The sequence below is a fragment of the Sorex araneus genome, chromosome 5 (assembly GCF_027595985.1).
Source record: "Sorex araneus isolate mSorAra2 chromosome 5, mSorAra2.pri, whole genome shotgun sequence".
Classification (NCBI taxonomy): Eukaryota; Metazoa; Chordata; class Mammalia; order Eulipotyphla; family Soricidae; genus Sorex; species Sorex araneus.
In genome coordinates, this window is record NC_073306.1 from 151949381 (window position 1) to 151971570 (window position 22190).

Sequence of the window (22190 nt, forward strand, 5' to 3'; positions counted from 1 at the left end):
ACCTGGGGATCCTGGCACTCCGAAAGGAGCGGCATCTTAATAAAGTATCAGAACCCACATCATGTGTGGCCAGAGGAATACTAGTTTTTATTTAATATGTATTGTGGGTATAGGGCACCCTATGCTTTCTTGTTTTCAATGTTCTCACAGCCCCAGTGCTTTTATTTCATGACTATTTTATGTTCATAGCATCTCTATTAATTTGGTGCTATTCTAATTTTTATTTCATAAGCGAGAAGCCTTCGGAAGCCTTTTCCTGCTGTTAATAGCTAAACTGGACAGGGCAAGCAGGAAGCTCCTTTTGCGCATGTCCTTTCTAGATCTGGCGCCGAGGGAGGAAGGGTTCGTCAGGGTCAGGAGAGGGCGTGGTGGTCTATTCTGCTGCCTCTGATGCACAATGAGGGGGGTCGCCTTTAAGGTTCATTTCAAAGTTCATGTTCATGGTTCATGAACCAAGTTCACGATTCTCAAATTCACAGAGAGCAATTACATTCCTATTGATGTGTCTTTGTTTTATTCATAGATACTTTGTGCCTATAGTCAATGATTTCCATCACTGGAAAGTATGGATGCTTGTTCTAGAGAACCGGAAACACAATTGTTCCTGCTCGTGCAATGGGACAAGGATGGAGCAGGACATTCTAGAGTCAAGCAGAATCCCAGGTCCCGCTGCCAAAGTTCTTCTTTTGACTTCGGGTATTACATATTCTTCCCCCACCCCCCACCCCCCACCATGTATCTGATTTCTTCATGATATTTGGGACAACACACCAAAATTACTCTCTGGGAATTATTCACTCCCGGGGAATATCAGTAGCAGGTGCTATGAAAACCACGAACTTTAGATACATCAAAACTCTTTTCTGACACAGGCCACCTTCACTTCCTAGCCAAGAGACAGTGTTTGGAAAATCCCTGCTTTCCATCTTAAGCCCTATCATATAAAATGGGAACAATGTTAAATGTATAGCAAGGTTATTTTGAGAGTCCAAATAGACATTAAAAAAAAGGCCTGGGATCATGCACTGTTCCCCTGTATTGGAGAAAGAAACGAAAATGAAAATGAATAAATGAAAGTTTAACTTATGAATTTTAGGTTCATATGTTGGAAACCATAAGTGCCTAAAGCACTTAGAGTGGAGTATTGTTTCCAAAAGTCACTGATAGTGAAAAAGAAAGTAAGGCTATCTCAAATACATTTAATATGCTTGAAAAATAGTGTCGTAAATGACAAAAACTCCCCTAAGATAAGGATGCAACCGTTCTATGCAAAATAATACTCATTTTCTCAGCTATCTAGATATATACTTGATTAAATTTGCCATATTCATTTTATGTAATACCCCCGGCCAATTATCAGCAGAAGGTGACCATTGTATTTTGTGATTCAGAAAGCTGTGTGCCTTGTGTTAATAATTACTCTTTATAAAAATAATTTTTAGCGAATGGATACGTTTTGCTTTTATGATCAATGAGGCTCGACACATGCCTGGGAGTGAAAATGTATTAGGTAGAAAGACAATTAATGATGACTCGGAGCAGTAATTTCAGAACCCCAGCAGGAGACTATAGTAGCTAAACTGCATTCTAGGGATGTGAAGGAAATGGGATCTTTTATGTATTCTCTTCATGATCAGCATCTCCCTTTGATATCATATTTCTTAAAAAACAGAACAAATTTCATTTTTTAATCCTCCCTCCTTTCCATTTTTCCCCTTCATTTCTCCCTTTTTCCTTATTTCCCACTTTTCTTCCTCCCCTGCTTTTCATAATTTGTCCATTCTTTAAAAATTAAAAAAAAACAAAACAATGAGCAACTAGAGTGATAGTGCAGCAAAAAAGGTGCTGCCTTGTGTGCGGCTGACCCTGGTTCAATCCCCCATACCATATACGGTCCCTTGAACACTGACAGTGGTCATTCCTGAGCAGAGTCAGGAATAGTTTCTGAACACTGTTGGCTATGGCCCAACTCCCCAGGAAAGAAATACATAAATATTCACTGTATCACTGTCATCCCGTTGCTCATCAATTTGCTTGAGTGGGCACCAGTAACGTCTCTATTGTGAGACTCATTACTGTTTTTGGCATATCAAATATGCTATCGGTAGCTCATCAGGTTCTGCCATGTGGGCGAGATACTCTTGGTAGCTTGTGGGGCTCTCTGAGAGGGGCGGAGGAATCAAACCCGGGAAATCAAAAAAATTAAAATACATAAATATTTAAAACAGAAAATAAATGAATGTGGGCTATGAGGAAGCTAGGGAGTCTTATCCAGTGGACCAACCACTAAAAAACAGACATATTTTGTAGTAATTTCACTTTGCTAGCAATAGCCTTGATATCACTAACTCTGCCCTTTCATACCTACACAATTGCTGGCCCCAAGCAGGGAAATGGAGAAGACTGGAGCTGATTTCTAAATTACATTTGCTTCTCCGATATCAAGATGAAAATTATAGTCTGAATATCCCTCATAAGCTGCTTGACATGCTACATTTATGATCATGTTCTTTTATTTTTTTAATTGAATTACCATGAGCTATACATTTACAAAGTTCTTCTTGATCAAGTCTCAGTCATACAATATTCCAACACCCATCCCTTCACCAGTGCACATTTCTCACCACTAATGTCTCCAATTTTCCTCCTGCTCCCCCCAACCCCCTATGCTCTATGGCAGACACTTCTCTCTTCCTCTTTCTCTTTCTCTCTCTCATGACCCCTCATGCTGAAGTGTTAGTACAGCAGGTAGGGCACTACCCTTGCATGTAGTCAACCAAAGTTCGAGCTCTGGCACCTTATATGATCCCCTGAGCATCGCCAGGAGAGATATCTGAGTGCAGAGCCAGGAGTAACTCCTAAGCAGTGGTGGGTATACTTCCCCACCCCACAATGTCAACACAAAAGACTCTTCTTCCTTAAAGAAACCTTGGGAACTGCATCTGGAATGAGAGGGAAGGTGATGTGTGTACCTGGCGGGGCCACCATCCGCTGCCACTTCTGAAACAAGCAGGTCTTCAGGCAGTCTCTCGGACTGAGGTTGTAGGTTTTATGTCTGGACATCAGCTCCTGCATTGGCTCCAGTATTACACACAACTGCAAGGAGTTCAAAGACATCAGTGTGTCACTACTTGATGATTGGCAATAAATAACATTAGCAGCAGAAATTAATTAAGACATTTACAAAAAAGTATTTTTCTTTTTTTCCCTCAATCTGATTTTCTCTACACAAGTTTGGAGAAAAAGAAATATTAACCAGACTTCTTGATGCTCACTTAATTTGCCATCGATTTCAATATCATTTTATAACTGAACATGATGTACACACACACATGCAAACACACACACTTGCGCGTGCGCTATTCTGTACAGATATTGGGTAGATACATGTAGCTCTATCTATTGTGAAGCCAAATGGTTCTTTCTAGTAAAAGGGAAAAGCTTTCTTCCTCGGAGCTCAGCATGCTCTGATTTCCACTCTGTTTCTATTCTTGCTCTTGTTCCTGCTTGTATAACCACACACTGTGACTTACAATTCTAGTTTATGTAGATTATGTGGCAGAGAAAGCCATCTTTTAAGCCTTGGAGAACAAAGTGGCAGCTACAGGTAATTAAAAAAAAATTCTAATTCTTGTAAAGGTTTGTGATGAACATAATTTTAGTTTTATTCATGTCCTTATTTGTATTTTATACATGATGGGATGTCAATAACCTAGGCTGACATTTCTTCATTGTGAGAGTTTTGGCTGTGCTTCTATGCACACATGCCTTGTTTCCTCCTTTGGTTAGATTTTTGTTTTTTTCAGCTTTACTTTGGTGTATGACATTGGACAACTAAGATTAATGAATGGAGCAAAAAGGGAAATCCACACCGTATTGCTTTGGGCTGTTCTGAATTCCTTCTAGTAGGAAGTGAATCAGAATAGGACTGCATTGAGGCAGTCACCATGAGGACAAAGATCCCCAACTTGAAACGACAGAGCCATTGCTTTTGCAAGCACTCGGGCCAACATTGGCTAATACCTACTCCTCCTTAACATCACTTCTGCTGTACCTTGGTCCAGGGATGCGTACACTCTCCTCATGAAGACTGAGTCGATTATTTCACTAGAGTTCTCCCAGGGAGACTGATTCTTGCTGCTCTATGTACTAATTCATTCATACCCCTTCATAAGCTGTTTTCCCATTCTGTCTTTTCCACTTGACTTAGAACTTTAAATGCCAAGACACTGTGCTTCCCTGTGTGTGCAGGTTTGGCTTAAATGAATAGACACATTTAAGGAGGGGCGCTTAGAGCAGAATGCTGATTCTGGTCAGTGTTCCTCAGAGAATGGTCCAAGAAATACTTCCACCAGAATGAAATGTTTATTATTCAATGCTGGCTTTCAACTACACTGGGCCTGGGGTTGGGCCCAGAACTTGCATTTTTAAACAAGACACACTCCCATATTTTTCTGGTAAATATTAAAGTGTGAGGCCCACTTTCTCACATGTCAGGGGATAGGTAAATATGGAGATTATGATATGAACAAAATTCTAGGCGTTTCTAGCTCTAATTCTACCCTCTTCCCTTCACTCCACTTCGCCATGCCCATCCTCTATGTTCAAGTCCAAGTAAAATAATAGGGTTACCTTCCTCTAGAAAAATTACTGACCTCGCCCCATTTTTTGATGGGGTTGGATGTTTTCTTCTTGTAGAGTTCAACCAGTGCTTTATATACCATTGATATCAACCCCTTATCTGATGGGTATTGTGTAAATATCCTTTCCCATTCTGTGGATAGTCTTTGTATTCTGGTCACTGTATCTTTTGCAGTGCAGAAGCTTTTTAGTTTAATGTAGTCCCATTTGTTGATCTCTGTTTTTACTAGATTGCTTAGTTCCGTGTCACCTTTGAAGATACCTTTATCTTCAATATCGTGGAGGGTTTTGCCGACCTTGTCTTCAATGTACCTTATGGTTTGTGGTCTAATGTTGAGGTCTTTAATCCATTTTGATCTGACTTTTGTGCATGGTGTCAGGTCAAGGACTAAGCCCATTTTTTTGGCATGTGGTTGTCCAGTTGTGCCAGCACCATTTGTTAAAGAGACTTTCCTTGCTCCATTTCACATCTCTTGCTCCCTTATCAAAGATTAGATGGTCATACATTTGGGGTTGTGTGTAGGGATATTCCACCCTGTTCCATTGGTCTACAGCTCTGCCTTTGTTTCAGTACCATGCTGTTTCGAAGGCCATGTGGGGGAAGGGAGTTGAGGGCTGAATGAGGGCTAGAGACTGAGCAGAGTGGCCACTCAACACCTTTATTGCAAACCACAACAGCTAATTAGAGAGAGAGAGAACAGAAGGGAATGCCCTGCCACAGTGGCAGGGTGGGGTGGGGGGAGATGGGATTGGGGAGGGTGGGAGGGATGCTGGGTTTACTGGTGGTGGAGAATGGGCACTGGTGAAGGGATGGGTTCCCGAACTTTGTATGAGGGAAGCATAAGCACAAAAGTGTATAAATCTGTAACTATACCCTCACGGTGATTCACTAATTAAAAATAAATAAATTTTTAAAAATAAAAATAATAAAAAAACAAAACAAAACAAAAAAATCACTGACCTCATTTAGCGGCTAATGCTAATTTCCTTCCATTTCTATTCTCTGGATTAAGAGAGTGCAATGCCTGAATAGCATGAGTGTAATCCGAGACAAAGGGGCAGAGGACTCAGTACTAGTGAACTGGGCTGTGAAGTAACAAGAGCTGCATCAGGTAAGACACAGCTTCACTCTCAGCACTTTTGTCTGACTTTGGAGTCTTTTTCGAATCCTACAAGATTAACAAGGAAAAGCTAGAGCAAGAGAGAGGCCTACATGTACGCCAACACAGTGAGGACTCTGCTTGTATTGCTCTTTTGGAATGCCTCATGTTAAGTCAAGTTCAAGCAAACTACAGACAACTTCAAACCTTCCCCAGACACGAATGCTTGCCTAATGTACCAGCATGAGATTCTATCAACTTCACAGAGATAGGGATGGATTTTTCACCAAAGAACAACCACTGGTAGACTCACATAGGGTCAGATGATTGTGTTTATTATTAAATGAGTAGAGTAAGAAAACCACTAGGGAATATTTTTTTAAATTAAAAAGCAAATCTTTCAAACCATTTTCTTTGGGAACTCACAACAAATATAAAACATGTTGGTTGACTAGAACCACCATGAATTTGGAAGCCCAGAGAATTAGGTCTGGATTTTGCCTCTTTCACATCATGTAAACTTGGGTGAGACACTTCATCATGCTGAATCTCAGTTTCACCTGTAATACAATATCTCTGGTGTTAAGAATTTGAGATGAAATGCCTGACATGAGTTCAACATATAGTAGGTATTATGAATATACATTTGAAAACACAGCAAAGATTGTGAAGCAAACCACATTTCTATTACTGTAAACCAACACACATTTTCAGCCCTTTTGTGCCGAACTCTGCCTGCTGGCTGGGGCCATGATGAGAACAGTCTCTGCTTTCAGAATTGAGTCCCTTAAAGAATGACTGAAGCATCTTGAGCAAACTACCTAGTGTTTACGTTTCAGATAACTTAGGAAATCACCCATCTTTGAAGCATGTATTTTCCTTCTACAACAAGTTGATGGCCAATGTGATCTCTCTCGACCTAGAAATGACCATCAGCATTGAACATACTAAGAAACGGGCTAATATGATCACGAGTTCATCATTTTCTTTGCATTTGGGTATCTTTCCTCTCTGGACTTTGGACAAAACTTTTTTCAGGTTACCTTAAAGAAGTTTCCTCAGGATATGTCCTCTTCCCCTTCATGTATAAAGATCTTCTCCTCACTGTAATCCACCCTACAGGCATTTGCAACTGTGCCTACTAATCAAGAATCCCGAGAGCTGCCTTTTCTCCTCCAAAGGAGGTTCCAAGCGAGAGCAGCAGCCCTCTCCTATTCAAGCATGCAAAATTCAAGCCTTCAGATCCTGCTGGAGCTGTGTGGCTTTGCCGGGCTGCATGCTGTAGGTGGCAGAACTAACTCAGACAAGAGTCTGCCTTTCCCTGCAGCCAGCCAGAGCATCTCGGCAACTGCAAAGGCCTGAGGCATTATGAAATGAGATCAGGAAGAAGGCTGGGGGAGTGGGTTCCTGTGGTCCCCAGTCAAGTCTTTCTGGACTCATGGTTTCTGCTCTCCCTGAAATCTCAGGGTCCCTGGAGAATCTGGTGAAAGCTGAACAATCTGTCTTTCAAATTTTGTATACATTTTGCACCAGGAGATTTAGGAAAACCTCTTCTATACCATCCAAGGACAAATGACAGGTGAAGAGTCCCCTGCAAAGCCCTTTTACAAACACACACACACACACACACACACACACACACATGCACACACACACATGCACACACGCGCGCACACACACACACACACCCACGCACCCACGCACGCATGCACGCCTGTGCAGATACAGATACACACACCTCAAACTGCTAAACACAGAAACAAGGGTCTTTCTGTTTTGAAGAACAGTTTTATCTGCACATCTGTACAGTGGGTCTCCTGCGAAGTTTCCAGTGAAATGAATCTTTTCACAGACAGCCTGCCACATCTCTCACAACTGCAGCAACCTCACAGAGGTTTGTGGTTCAGGAGGCGCTGAAAAATAGGAGGAGTCCAAGGGCGTGGTGGGAGGGGTAGAGTCAGCAAGATCTGAGACCAACTCTGAAACTCCTACATATATATCTCTTTCCAGAGTCAGAAAAAGCCTAAAGAAAATCTTTGCCCCTCCTGGCAAAGTTCCAAGGAAAGCCCTTTCCAGATTTACTGAGAGCATTGGGCTGAGCTTATTCTTCCTGTTTCTGATTTTATTTTCAGGGACACTGGCCACATCTTTTGGTGTAAAACCAAACCCTGTAACCATAAGTGATACAATGAAAGAGTTAATGGATGGATGGATGAATGAATGGACAGACCACAAAATAGGCGGCTGGCTGGCTGGCTGGCTGATTAGACAATAGATGCCTGGATATTTTCTAATTATAGACAAATCTGATATTGTCTCATGGATACAGGGCAATGAATTGTACATAGACTGAAAGAAAGACGCCTTGTCTGTGCCCAGGACTTTGCAGAGTATACACCCAGTTATGGCATGTCCTGGCCAGGCAGGAAGATTTTTTCACTCAGTTACAGCCTTTCCACATTAACAAAGAGCCTAGCAAACACAGACAACATGGGCTTTGCTTTCATCTGGAGAAATCTGATTCTCCTTAGCTACTTGATCATGCAATTCTCCTTGTTCATCTCTTTGCTTAAGTCCAAGAATCCACTCTGGCCAATGTGAAGAGCTGATGCCCTGCAGCTGGCATTGGTCTAACTCTCAGACCAAGGACCTATCTATCACCAATGTTTTAACTGATTCTTTTCTGTCTGATATCCCCTGAGATTGAACTACCTACTATCTGTATATGGGTTTGCCCAGGGTTGCCATGTCAATACTGGCATGGGCTTTTGCTCACATTGTTCCTCCCTAGAAGACCTTCCATCTCTCCCGGTCAGCTTGACTGAGGTTGGAAAGCTTAGACTGTGAGTTCAATACGGTCACATTCATGCAGCTTCAATAGTTGGTTTTGTGTTGTAACTGCAGAGTAGAATAGCTGCAGCAGAATACATCTGTTGCCCACACATCCTAAAATGTCTACGTGGTCGTGTACAGAGAGGAGGCTTATGCCATTCTGTGCCACCCCACACCCAAGCCTACTATTTACTAGCAGTATGTTCTTAGTGATAAACTTTAACCTCTCTGAGTATTATTTCCCGTAAAATTTGGCTAGTGATACTTTTTGGGTTGGCTTGTGGGGTGGTTGGGGGAGGAAACGGGGGCACACCCAGTGGTGCTCAGGGATTACTTTTGGCTCTGTACCCAGGGATCACTCCTGGTGGGGACTGGGAGTGAACCTGGGTTGGCTGTATGCAAGGCAAGTGCTTTTCCTGTTGAATTATGTTCTGACCACAGTGATACTGATTTCTACTGGGTTAAAACAACTTGGTAGGGGATAGGAGAATATCTCTAATGTAGAGTGCATGCTTCATATATATGTGGTCTGGTCCCACTGTGGCACACAAACAAACGACAACAACAAAAACAAACCCAGCTATGTAAGTCCTTAATGCAATGTTTGAATAGCCAGTGCTCAAAAAATGGAAATTGTTCTGATGACACATACAAGTTATATCAATGATTAGCCCCGCGGAACCAGGAAATCAATGTATGATGTGATTGGTCAGTTACTCTGGGAGGTCAATCACTTGCTCTCCTGGAGACTTAAGAGATCACAGGACATAATGCAGCTCTAAGGGGTGGTAATCAGGCCACTTGCACTCGGCATTTTTAACAACTGTCTCCCCTAATAATCCATTTTTAGAGGTTCAGTGATAAGTGCAAAACGTTCAGATTCACTAACCAGGGTTCTTTTATTCTTTTTTTTCTTCCAAAAATGGATCCCTCTGGGTAAATGTGAATTACAAGGATATCAGAGGATTTTTAGTGATTATAAAACAAACTTTTATCTAAGAATAGAAGGGTTTTTTCCAATTAACAAATATACCACAGAAAGCTTCTATTGAAGTAATAACAATGTATATTAAATCAAACAGGAAAACACAACCAAGCAAACAAATGATCCCATCTGGGAACATACAAGAATGAGTAAGTTGGCCTCAGTGGACAGAATCCAAGAGATGGAAGGAAAAGCTTTCCCTTAGGGCCATGTAATTCCAAATCAGGCCATGCTCACATTTATTTCCTCATAAGATTAAGGTCGATTGGTTGTCAAATCCATCACATCCCTTAAAAATATCTGACGGTTCAACTAGGGGAGCCTTGATCTTTTCCCAGTTGTTTTGTAAATGGATTATTCTGGGAACTTATCTCCTCCAACCCTGGAGACAGCACTTTCTCTAGGCTCTTGGAGGGGTCTTCTTTCTTGCAGAGCGCACAGACCATGTAAGGACCCCTCACTCTGCGGCTGACATCTCAATTGTGTTGTTGCTATTGTGTTTTGCTGGGGGGCCACACCCAGCAGTGTTCCGGGACTATTCAGTGCTTAGGGGGTCCTCCCTTTCAGCGGTGTTCAGGGGACAGTACGGTATCAGGGGATGCAACCTGGCACTGCAGCATGTGAGTATTCATGCCAGTGTTTTTGAACCACCACCCTGACTCCCGAATCTCAATTTTGAGGCTGCAGAAAGGATGCCTCTGTGTGACCACTGACTTCAGAAGCACCAGCAGAGCAGCTCATGGAGGTGCCCCCTTCCATCAGGCCCATGGTATCAAGGCATCTGATGCTTGTTCTTGTTCCTTCTGACGCATGGGACTTAACTTCTTACCTTCCCCGCTATATCATTTGTTATGGGTGTCCCTTCCCACAGTGCTGGGATGATTTTCCTGTCTTGTTCTGAGATACTGCCCACCAATCCTCCCTTCCAGTTCTATAATGCAGGAGTCAGATCCCTGCAAACTAGTTCCTAAGCATTTTGGGGGACTGAAATTTTATTCTAGGATACTCTCCCTGGGCTGGCAGTGTGAAGAAAAAAATTTTAAATGTAAAACTCTTGAATTGACCAAGTCAAGATCAGTAGATTCTGCAATAATAATAATAATAATAATAATAAAATTTTAAAAATTCTGCAGAAAATTCCAGAAAATTCAAATAGTGGGGGGTAGGGGTGATTTGACCTTTTTAAAAGATATATTATTATTGAATCACCATGAGATACAGAGTTACAAAGCTGTTCATGGTAGGATTTTTGTCATACAGTGTTCCGACACCCACCCCTCCACCTGTGTATATTTCCCATCAGGAATATCCCCAGTTTCCCTTTAGCCATGCACCCCCAGTCTGTCTCTGTGGCAGGCTCTCTCTTTCTCTCTCTCTCTCCCTCTCTTTCTCTCTCCATTATGGCCTGCAGTACAGATACTGAGAGCCTATCATGTTTGTTTCTTTACCTATTTTCAGCATGCACTCCTTATCCAGAGTGCCATCTCCCCAGAACTTGAGGACTTGAGACAAGCTTCCAACCACAGACTCAATTCTCCTGGCCCTTGTTTCTACCATCTTTGGGTATTAGTCTCCTCATATTATATCTTTTTTATATCTCACAAATGAGTTCAATAATTCTATATCTATCTCTCTTCTTCTGACTCATTTTACTCAGAATTATACTCTCCATGTCCATCCATTTATAAGCAAATTTTACAACTTCATTTTTCCTAGCAGCTGCATAATATTCCATTGTATCAGAGTTTCTTTAACCAGTCATCTGTTATCGGGCTCTAAGGTTGTTTTCAGATTCTGGTTATTGTGAATAGTGCTGTAATGAATGTGTGAACAAAGAAGTGCACACATCAAGAAGAACATGAACAACCATTGCTGGTGTGGATGCGGGGGAAGGGGTGGAAGGAACTCTTCTTCATTGTTGGTGGGAATGCTGACTGGTCCAGCCTTTTTGGAAAACAATATAGGCATACCACAAAGAGCTAGAAATTGAGCTTCTATACAACCCAGCAGTACCATTTCTGGGAATATACCTGAGGCCCAAACACCCAGTAGAAATGCAATGTGCACTTTTATATTTGTGGCTTGACCTTTTCACAAATTCTCCACTGCTGTGGTTGACTGGTAGTCAAGTTCCAAAAAACCAAAAGAGGAGAGGAAGACTCTGATAAGCTCAGCTTGGACTAAGTTCTATTCTTTTAAATTTTTCTACACACACATGTATGGGTAATGGCTTTACTCTGAATCGGAACAAATGGGAAAGTCTGACACTTCAAAACTAACAAACAAAAGCAGGTTTAACCAGGCTGTTAAAACTTGATGTGTTGGCCAGAAAGAGAGGACAGGGTTAAGGCATTCACCCTACATGCCACCGGCCCTGGTTCAAACCCAAGAACCACTAATAGTCCCTTAATTACCACCGGACTGTGTGTGGTGGGTGAGCATCAACATTTTACTTTGGTTAGTTGACATTCCTGGAGAGACAGAACCAATACGATGTGTATATATGTATGTATGTATGTACGTATGTATGTATGTATGTATTTTTCTTTAAGGGATTAGCCCACCTGACAGCTCAGTTAGCAAGTCTAAACCCCAGTTTTCCCAGGCTGGACACTTTGATGAGGTTAATTCTTCATTCCTGAGGCTGAATTCTTTCTTTTCCAGGAAACTTTAGTTTTGTTCTTTAGACCTTAAACTGATTAGACAAAGCCCACTCAGCAATAATCTATTTGACCAAATGTCAACTAATCAGCGAGTGACCACATAGACAAAGTACCTTTATAGCATAGTTTATACCCATATTTGATTAAATCATGGTCCTCCAGCTGTTAGGAACTGAGGGGTGGGCCCCTCAAATGCATATTGAAGCTTTAACTACCACGGCGTCTGTTTTTGGAGAGAGGCTCCTTAGGAATCAATCAAGGTCAAAAGAGATTATAAGGGTGAGCTTCTAGCTTATGGTTTGGAGTGAAAAAAATTCATTTTTGTATGAAGGCACCATGATTTACAAAGTTGTGCATGCGAGAGTTCCCAGCATACAGTGTCCCAACACTCATCCCATCACGTGTCTACTTCCCCTCACCAACCACTCCAGGTACGTTTCTGGCCCCAGCTTGACAGGCATATTTTCCAGTTGGGTTATCAGTGTTTGGGTCTCATGCTGAGAGTCTTGTTATATATAACACTGTGGTGTAGATATACTCACATACCTCACCCTTACACCTGACACGATCGAGACTCTGCCCCCACTGTTACCTCCTGTCCTCTCTTACTTCTTCCTTTGATTTCTTTCCTTCTCTGCCCTTCTTATTTCTGTAATTGAGTTAAGGGTCATATGGCATACCCCTTGATATCTGGCTTTTCACCAGAGTCTACTAAAGAATCCTAGAAGTGCCATGATTACTTTGGGGAGACAGGGCCCCCCACTACTTGCTATTACCCCATCTAAACTTTGCAAAAGCTCTTTTCTCAGACTTTCTTTCTTTCTCTCTTTCTCTCCTCTCCTCCCCTTCTCTCTTTCTTTCTCTCTTTCTTTCTTTCTTTCTTTCTTTCTTTCTTTCTTTCTTTCTTTCTTTCTTTCTTTCTCTCTCTCTCTCTCTCTCTCTCTTTCTTTCTTTCTTTCTTTCTTTCTTTCTTTCTTTCTTTCTTTCTTTCTTTCTTTCTTTCTTTCTTTCTTTCTTTCTTTCTTTCTTTCTTTCTTTCTTTCTTTCTTTCTTTCTTCCTTTTTTTCTGTTTGATTTTGGGCCACACCCAGCAATGCTCAGGGCTTTCATCTGTCTCTGCACTCAGAAATTATTCCTGGCAGTGCTCAGGGGAGCATATGGGATGCTGGGAATCGAACCCTGGTCAGGTGTGTGCAAGGTAAGAGTCTTACCAATTTAGTATCCTTCCAGTCTCCGTTTGTCTCATTTTACAGATGAACAACACGAGACTTTGAGCGGCTGATGTGACTCACCCTTCCTAAATTAGCTCATTTTCTCTTTCTAACAGCCTTATCGATTGGGGTTGATTGTTTGCAGGGGCCACCACCAGAATTTTTAGAGCGCTAAGTGCTTTGGTTCCAGACCCTTTGCTAGAAAGCACAGGAGTCCTCTTTGAGCACAGCTCCCATTGTCCCTGCATCCAGAAAGGGTGCTGAGCACTGAGCAGGGGCTCAAGAAGCAACTTCGAAGCACTGAGTCCACATTCTTTCCATTCCCTCCTCCTTGGTCATGTCTCTTTCTCTTCCTCCCTCCCATGGCCCAGCATGGAGACTCATCAAAAGGCTTCCTGAGAGCCACTCAGGGCTGCTCCCTTTCCCCAGGCCTTCCCAGAACCCTGGCTGCCATTTGCAAGCAGTCTAGGAAGAAATGGTTTCCCCGTCCGCCATCCCTCACCCCTATCTCATGAGAAATTACAGGGTGACGTTCTCTCCTTTTCATTTCTCCAAAAGGCAAACAGCACATTACTCAGGAGTTGAGCATCAAATCTTAATACCTGATCCATCTGATAGGCAAACTGTTCCCTTTTTCTATTTGTGCAACAATAAGACCTTATCTCTCACCCGGGCTCTGGGTTTCCACCGTGAAATGCATCCCCTATCACTCTTCACCTGTGTCCTTGGCAGCTCCCCTAGGTTCATGCGGCTTTTCGAATGTGATTTGTCTTGGTCAAGTTCTTGTGGGTCCAATATAAATCATGAGTTTCGAGGCATCATCACGGTGCCCTCCATACTTGAGCGCTAGCTCAGCTAGGCAGACAGACAGACGAAGTTAAAGCAGAACCATGCTTTCAGAAAGCCTCACCACTGAAATCATTTTGTTGAGGAATATTCTAACTCCTGAAACGGATGTCACGTTTCAAGGCTGGATAGAAAGAAATATGCTAACAGATAGGATTTCCATGGACACTTTGTAGATGCAATTGATGGGGAAGCTGAATACTTTCAGAATACAGAGTGCCACACAGTTTTCATTAGGCATAAAAGGTGTTAATCAAAAGCTGTTGCTAAGGGTTCATTCTAGCTTGGCAGGCTCATTTTGTGCACTAAAAATAAGCAGAGATTATGCCTAGCTACGGTGCTGGGAGAAATAAGTCTTTCCTTTTATCCTTCTCTCCTTACTTTCCCTTCTAATTTTTTCCTTTAATTTCAGTATGCCAAAAATAAGGTCGTAGGAGCATAACAAATTACATATTTCAGGCATCACAATATTTCCTCCAGGTGCAACTACACACACACACACAAAGGCAAATACACACAAAGACACATACAGACACACAGACATTTCCATGTTTCTAAACCATGGCTAAAGGACAAATGCAGTGTTTCTCACAAATGGATGTTATTTTTAGAGTACATTGTAGGAAGTCTGAAGCATTAATAAATGGGCAAGAAGCAAAGAACCACCGCGCATGGTAATATGCCAATGCAAAAGCAAGCCTGGCCTTTAGCCAATGAACTGTGGTTAGATGCTGCAGCAAGGAAAGTAAAAACAGCGCCTACAAAGGAATGATTAATAAGCTGACAAGCTCCCAGGCATTCATTTCCTACTCTTTAGTGCCAGCTTCATTAATACCAGCATATTTTCAACTTTATTAGTAAAGTCTCAAAGCCTGGTACTCTTTGGTGTGTTTGTGGAGAGCTTCTTAATTCAGCTACAAATTATTTGGAGAGGTGAACACTAGATAAACATCCCCCCCTGCGCCCCTTGAAAGAGCAGGATATGTTTTTGTCTCTACACCCCTGTATCCAACAATAGCCCTTCTGCTTGCTCACATACAATGCTGGGGACCTTTCTCCCTCAGGGTGATTAGCATCAGGCTGGAAGCTGTCTGTTGACCCCTTGGCATGACGTCTTGTGTCTTGTTTGTTTCCAGACAGTCAGTCCCTCCTGTGGCAAACTGCTCCCTTCATGAGCCAGAATGACATTCCTTGGAAATCAACCACTCGGCAGGGAGGAAGGCAGTCAGAGATGTCAATCTTCTCTCTGGATGAACTTGTGAGGGACTCTCTGAGAGGGAGATGGAGTCTATGGAGGAAATAAAGGGTGCGAGGGGTCCCTTGTTCCCATTTGCCTGGGACCATCCCAAATTTTAGAACCAGGAGTCCAAGATTCCATAAAGCACAGTAGTTGATAACAGAAGAGTCATCTACAAATATTAGGGGGCTTCTCCAGGTGTGTGACCTGGGAGACCTCTGACATCTGTATCGTCACGATGTGGGAATCAAGTCCAATCTTGGTTGTCAGGAGGTTTTGATGAGAAAAGAAAACAGCCCAAATGCCCAATTATGGATGAATAAATTGAGAAACTGTGTCACACTATGCAGCTCTGAAAAAGAACAAGATCATGCAATTTGCTACAACATGGATAGAGCTTGAGGATATCATGTTGTGTAAAGTCTGTCAGAAGGAAAGGGACAGATACAGAATGATTTCTCTCATGTGTGGTACTTAAATAGATAGGAGGCAAGGTGGCAGCACAGGGCCAGAGGCAACACAGCAGGAAAACAGTTCTACAAAACTGAGTTGGTGAGGGGCATTGAGCCCCTTGGGGGAGGGAGGGAGGTACACCAGTGAGGGGTGCAGGGTGCAATTATGTGCACAGGAAACCATGATTAATAGTAATGTGGATCATGGGACCTCAATCAATAAAAACAACAAAACCCTCAAAAAAAAGAAAATTGTAAAAAAAAGTGTTTTTGAGTAGAGAATGGCATTCTCTACTAGTAATAACATCTGAGTTAGAAAGCCATGCATTGCTGCAAAAGCAGAAAAATGGCAGCTATGCTTTGGATCTGGGACAAGTCAAAATCCTGTGTGTGAGAGTACATTGGCTTGCTGCGAGAGCTCTCAGGAGTAGGTCCCCAAAAGTGACAGAGAAATCCCATGCTTGATTGTCCTGCCCTCATTTTGCCTCAGAGTCTGACTATATTCTTGTCCATAATGCACTGGCTGGACAGATGAGTGTTTCTCCAAAATCCCGGGGATCCCTAATGTAATTCTATTCGAAGGTTACCTCAAAACAACCATTACTGGAAAGTCAGAATTTTTAATTAAATGCACTCAAAGGGAGTACAGATTAATGCCTCGAAGCAGGAGGGTATTTAATGTCTACAGGCCAGCTCCTGCGTGCTGAAGCAAAAATCTCACTGCCAGCGAAGCTTTTAAGACTTGATATTTCCTGCATTAATAATACTCTAAACCACATTCATAACAATATAATTAGCAACACAATTCAGATCATCCAGCATGCAGGGTGTCTGTATTATTAATTACACCTACAGAGCCTTGGTAGAGAGAGCTGGGCTCTGGGCTTAAGTTTCAGGGTAGATAATCCTCCCCCGAAGCTGGAGGGGTTGGGCTGAGGACAGTGACCCATGCACACAGTTCTCCTCTCCCCAGTGATCAGAGTAGCAAGAACAGCTCTGTCCATGTGACTTGTGGGATGACCCAGGTTTTAAACTCCAAACAGCAAGGAATTTGGCGGTGCTCCCAAATTTTGCATGTGACAAATTCTGAAGTCCTAGAGATGGTGAAACGGCCTCAGATCTACGATAAAAGCCATGGGCATTCCGATGCTTTTGGGCAGGACTCTCCCAGAAATGCCCTCGAGGTCCTCAGGGCCCCCGGGTCAGAAGGTTCGACGTCTGGGGCTGGACACTGCAACACTGCTCAGAGTCGAGGGTGCTGCAGGCACCTAGGGCTGCCCTGGGGTGATCTAAAGAGCATATGGTGACTGAACTTGGGACTGAACTTGGGGCCTCAAATCCTGATAGCAGTTGTGTGTGTGAGAGAGAGAGAGGGAGGGGAGAAAGAGGGAGAGAGGGGGATAGAGAGAGACGAGTGTTTTACTAGAAATCAAGTCCTACCTCCGGGCCCCAGGCCTCACAATTTTTGCTCTCTTTCCTTTATCATTTGGAACTGGGTTTGGGGGACTCTTTGCACCTAGTACTGGGGTAAGGAAGTTTGTTTTAGGAGCACGGCTTTGCTTAAGGCCCATGTTAGACCTGCGTAAGGAAGCATAATGCTGAGACCCACAGTCCTGTCCATTCACACTCCTCAAGCAGCTTCCCAGGGCCTGTTCTGGAGCAGCTCCACAAACACCCTTGGACGATGTGAGTTCGTACTGGGAGATGCACGTACTCACAGATGTTCTTGTAAACCAGTGGCATAAACTCACAGTATTAGTTCACCCTAGCCAGTCTTGAAAGTGGACTTTCCCTTCCTTTCTCTCTCTCTCTCTCTCTCTCTCTCTCTCTCTCTCTTAATTATTGAATCACCTCAGGATACAGTTACAAAGTTTTCATGATTGAGTTTCAGTCATACAACGATCGAACACGTATCCCTCCACCAGTGTACATTTTCCACCATCAATGTCCCCAGTATCCCTACTGTCAGTCCCACCCCACCCCCTGCCTCTATGGCAGACAATTTCCTTCTTACTGTCTCACTACTTTGGGGCCTTATGGTTTGCAGTGCAGATACTGAGAGGCCATCATATTTAGTCCCTTATCTACATTCAGCACACATCTGCCATCCTGAGCAATCCCTTCAACTATCATTGACTTAGTGATCCCTTCTCTATCCCTGACTCTCCACGTCAGGCTGTTTTCACTCCGGGCACCCCAGAGCGGGGTGGGTGAGAACCCAGCCCCAGCAACTAACTTCCACTACATTATAAGATACTTCCTACCCATTTTCCATAATTACCACACCATATTTGATGGAGTTCAGACAGTAGGCAACGAATCATAGAGAGCAATATCTATCTATCTATCTATCTATCTATCTATCTATCTATCTATCTATCTATCTATCTATCTATCTATCTATCTATCTATCTACATCCCTCTCGGAGAACCTGGCAAGCTACCAAGAGTATCCCACCCGCATGGACAGAACCTGCCAAGACACCCCGTGGCGTATTTGATATGCCAACAATAGTAATGATAGGTCTATTTTCCTGACCCTGAAAGAGCCTCCAATCATTGGGAAAGATAAGTAAGAAGAGGCTTCTAAAATCTCAGGGTTGGGAGGAATAGAGAAGTTACTGGTGCTCGCTCAAGTAAATCGATGAACCACGGGATGACAGTGATACAGTGGTACAGTGATTCTCTATCCCAGCTGCCTTCTGCCCCAGCTCATGAGGCAAGCTTCCAATCATGGAGCAATCTTCCTGGTCCTTGTCTCAACTGTCCTTGGGTGTTAGTCTCAAGTTAAGTTATTTTGTATTACACAAATGAGTGCAGTCATTTTATGTCTGTCCCTCTCTTTCTGACTCATTTTACTCAGCATGATAATCTCCATGTCCACGCACTTATAAGCAAATTTCATGACTTCATCTTTCCTAACGGCTGCATAGTATTTCATTGTATAGATGTACCAAATTTTCTTTAACCAGTCATCTTTTAAATATCAGCTTCTTTTCTCTAGCTCAGTTTCTTGTCAGCACCCAAGCTCCATGGTAAGAGCCTGCCTTGCATGCAGGAGTCCCTGACTTTAATCTCCACTGTGGCTCCACATTATCCAGTAAAATCCCTGATGACACAGTAAGTGTGTACAAACCCCAGCACACTCAATCAAATGTTTGCATCCTAGAACTACAATGATGACAGCTACAAAAGGAAGGGACAAAAGTAAGAAAATAATATGGTACATATACCCAGAGCATGGAAAATTGGTGGTCATTGGCTTTATACTACTAGGAAAGGTTTTAGTCAACAGAACCTATTAGCTGCTAAATTTTTGAGGAAGACAAAATTATACTGGGATTTCTCACTTCAGGGTGAGGCCCAGTACCCCTAACCTTCTAAACCTTCATAAGCTTTGTAAGTTCTAGTAAAAATAAACATTAAATTTATTAAATAAGTATTATATAAATATAACTTGGCCAGGTTGGTAGATGCAAAGGATATGTAATTTTTATTTTTCCACGGAAATTCTGGAATGTACAGCTCAGTTGAGGTTCCAACAGGGAGGAGGGTGGGAGATCCAGGAAGGTTTAAGGCAGATTCAGATACAGTTTCTATAGCCATCACCTCTCAGCCCTGCCCCAGGCTGCTCGTCACTCATCCATGCCACATCGTCTCCCTCATAAACGCCTCCCTGACACTCCTGTTTACCTTGGGATCTCGATGTCATGAGCAGGCATGACCAATACACATCATTAAAAGCTAGCCTGTGTTGTTTTCTTACCTCCACGGAACATGCAAGCAAACATGAAGGAAAAGGTGCTTTTCAAGGATCGACCAGACATTAGATCAATAAGATCTAATGGAGATTCTGAGATAATAAGTCAGTTCCTTATGCAGAGGAACTTAGAACCGAATGAGGAAAATGGTCAGTAAAAGCTAAATGGCAATTCGGTGTAAAACCAGAACTATACAAAGTTGGTAGGTCATAAAGTGCTTGTTGAACTCCCTTCCCCACCACCATTGTCCAAGGCATGAGGCAGAGTCTCCTGGGATATTATCCCTCACTTTATTATTTTTTATTTTCTCCAAGCCAGTGGAGAAACGGGCATTTGGTTGGGGGGTCCTAACTAGAACAATATTCAGGTATTCAGGTATTGATACTCTCAAAAGGATACAGTATTTTCCAAAAAGTAATCAGTTGAACCATTTTTAAGATTTAAACAGCTTTTTTTTTCTTTTTGGGTCACACTCGGCGATGCACAGGGATTACTCCTGGCTGTACACTCAGGAATTACTCCTGGTGGTGCTCAGGGGACCATATGGGATGCTGGGAATCGAACCCAGGTTGGCTGTGTGCAAGGCACTACCTGCTGTGCTATCGCTCCAGCCCCTAAACAGCCATTTTTTAAATTGCAGATAACAAATAGTGGCAATTTTCTATGATTCAACTGAACATCTTGTTACCAAATTCTTTGTGCATGAACTTCTGTTTTTTAAGAACAGTTTACAAAATGTGAAGATAAATATTTTTTTTCCAAACCAGAATATAATACCCTACAAGGAGCAGATTATCTTTTTTCTTTTTATCCCAGCCCCACTTCCAGAGCAACAGCCATCCAATAAAAGTTTTTAAAATCTAGCAGATGTTGACGAACTTTACTAGGAAAAAGATCTACCTACAAATAACTGAAATGTTTCAAGGTCATCCATTATAAACGCAAAAATAAATATGCAAAATAAAAAGAGAGAAATGCTTCAGACATTTGGGTAACCGAAGAGCTGGTTATGGTTGGGAGCACACCTACCCCACCCCCGGAGCTGACCCCAGCGGGAGTTGGGGGTCTCCTGCTCTGTCTTTGAGAGTGCAGCACCGAATGTCACATGTTTCTGACACGTGCCCTGGGATGCTTGTCTCTCTTCTTAATGCAGCAGAGAGGAAAGTAAGAGGACCACAAGGCACGGAGACCAAAAGTCTAAACAACAAATGCTGCTCTTCGTCCCTCCGGCAGGCTCCCAGCTTCCGGGAGGCGTTAGGAATAAAGGCTGAGCTGGTGAGCCGGACTGCAGAGCATCAGGTCTGACCTGTGAAATGAAAAATCCCTGCTGTGTGCCCAGAGGCTTCCAGTCCTGCTGCACAGCCCTTTCCTTTTATATCTGCTGGAAGGAAAGCAGAAACGTCCAAGAAGCAAAAAAATAAAAAAATAAATCAGGGCAGCAAACATTCAGCAGGAGATGAGAATGCTCTCCCAAGGCTCCCTTCCTCACTCCTCTCCCTCCCCACTGCCCGAGTCTGAAGTCTGCTGCCTGCTACACCCGCTTGTTGGCAGTCTGGAGGGGTCATCGAGAGCCACAAAAAGGGGAGGTTTCAGAGTCACTCAAACAAAAGTGGATGATGGGTCACCTTGAACAGAATTCTTCCTCCAAGATTTAGCTTCCTCGCATGCAAAATGCCAGCAAGGAAGATTGGACCAGTCAACGGCTCACTCATTCATTCATTTATTCCTCTCTGAAACTCGGCAGTGGACCAAGGGCTGTTAGGAAGAATGCTGCGTGATACTTTTTCACATCATCACAATCAAGAGCTCCCTTTCATTCTCTTCCTGTTACAGATGGGAAGGCCGGAGGTCAAGAAGGATGGGCTGACCTGTCTGAGGTTATTATTCGACCTGTCAGTGGTTGGATTGGGATTGGAATTCCAGCCTGCTCATGTTCTGAGCCTGCGTGGGACCTAGTTCCTGCAGAGGCTCACTGCCTAAATGGAGAGAAAGAGGCGCAGGTGCTAAGAGCTACACAGGTAAAGGAGTGAGACATTGCCAAACGACCCAGAGCTGGGCTCAAGGAAATCCTTAGCCACTGGGGTATTTGCAGTGAAGCTAGGAGAGACAGATGGGTATTTTCCAGGTGAAGGAGGGGAGGGATTAAGAAGGAGATGTTCTAAGCAGAGAGAGAAGTTTGTACAAAGCCATAGAAGTGATCAGGCATGTTTGAGAAATTGTCTGGGGACCTCTGAGGGCGGCGTGCAGGACACTTAGCGAGAAAGGGAGAGAAAGGAGGATGCAGAGCAAGCAGCCACTCTGCTTCTCTCTGGTCACAAGCACATACCTGGGGTACCTTTGCTCGCTACTTTGGTAACCATGGTGATGACCGTGTGATGATGATAATAGATTAGATTTGCACAGCACCTAGCAGTTTATGAAACACAATCACATGCATGACATTGTATTATTTGATCCCATGA

General features: G+C 43.0%; 1 protein-coding gene across 10 annotated transcripts in view; it reads right to left on the minus strand.

Moving 5' to 3' along the window:
* The window catches only part of LDB2 (LIM domain binding 2), a 356217-nt gene that overhangs the window by 9058 nt on the left and 324969 nt on the right, over nt 1–22190 (minus strand). For all 10 annotated transcript variants that reach the window (XM_055137858.1, XM_012934508.2, XM_055137857.1 and 7 more), the window contains exon 6: nt 2973–3096. In XM_055137858.1, coding sequence (XP_054993833.1) covers nt 2973–3096 — 124 coding nt within the window. The remainder of the gene's footprint in view (nt 1–2972; nt 3097–22190) is intronic.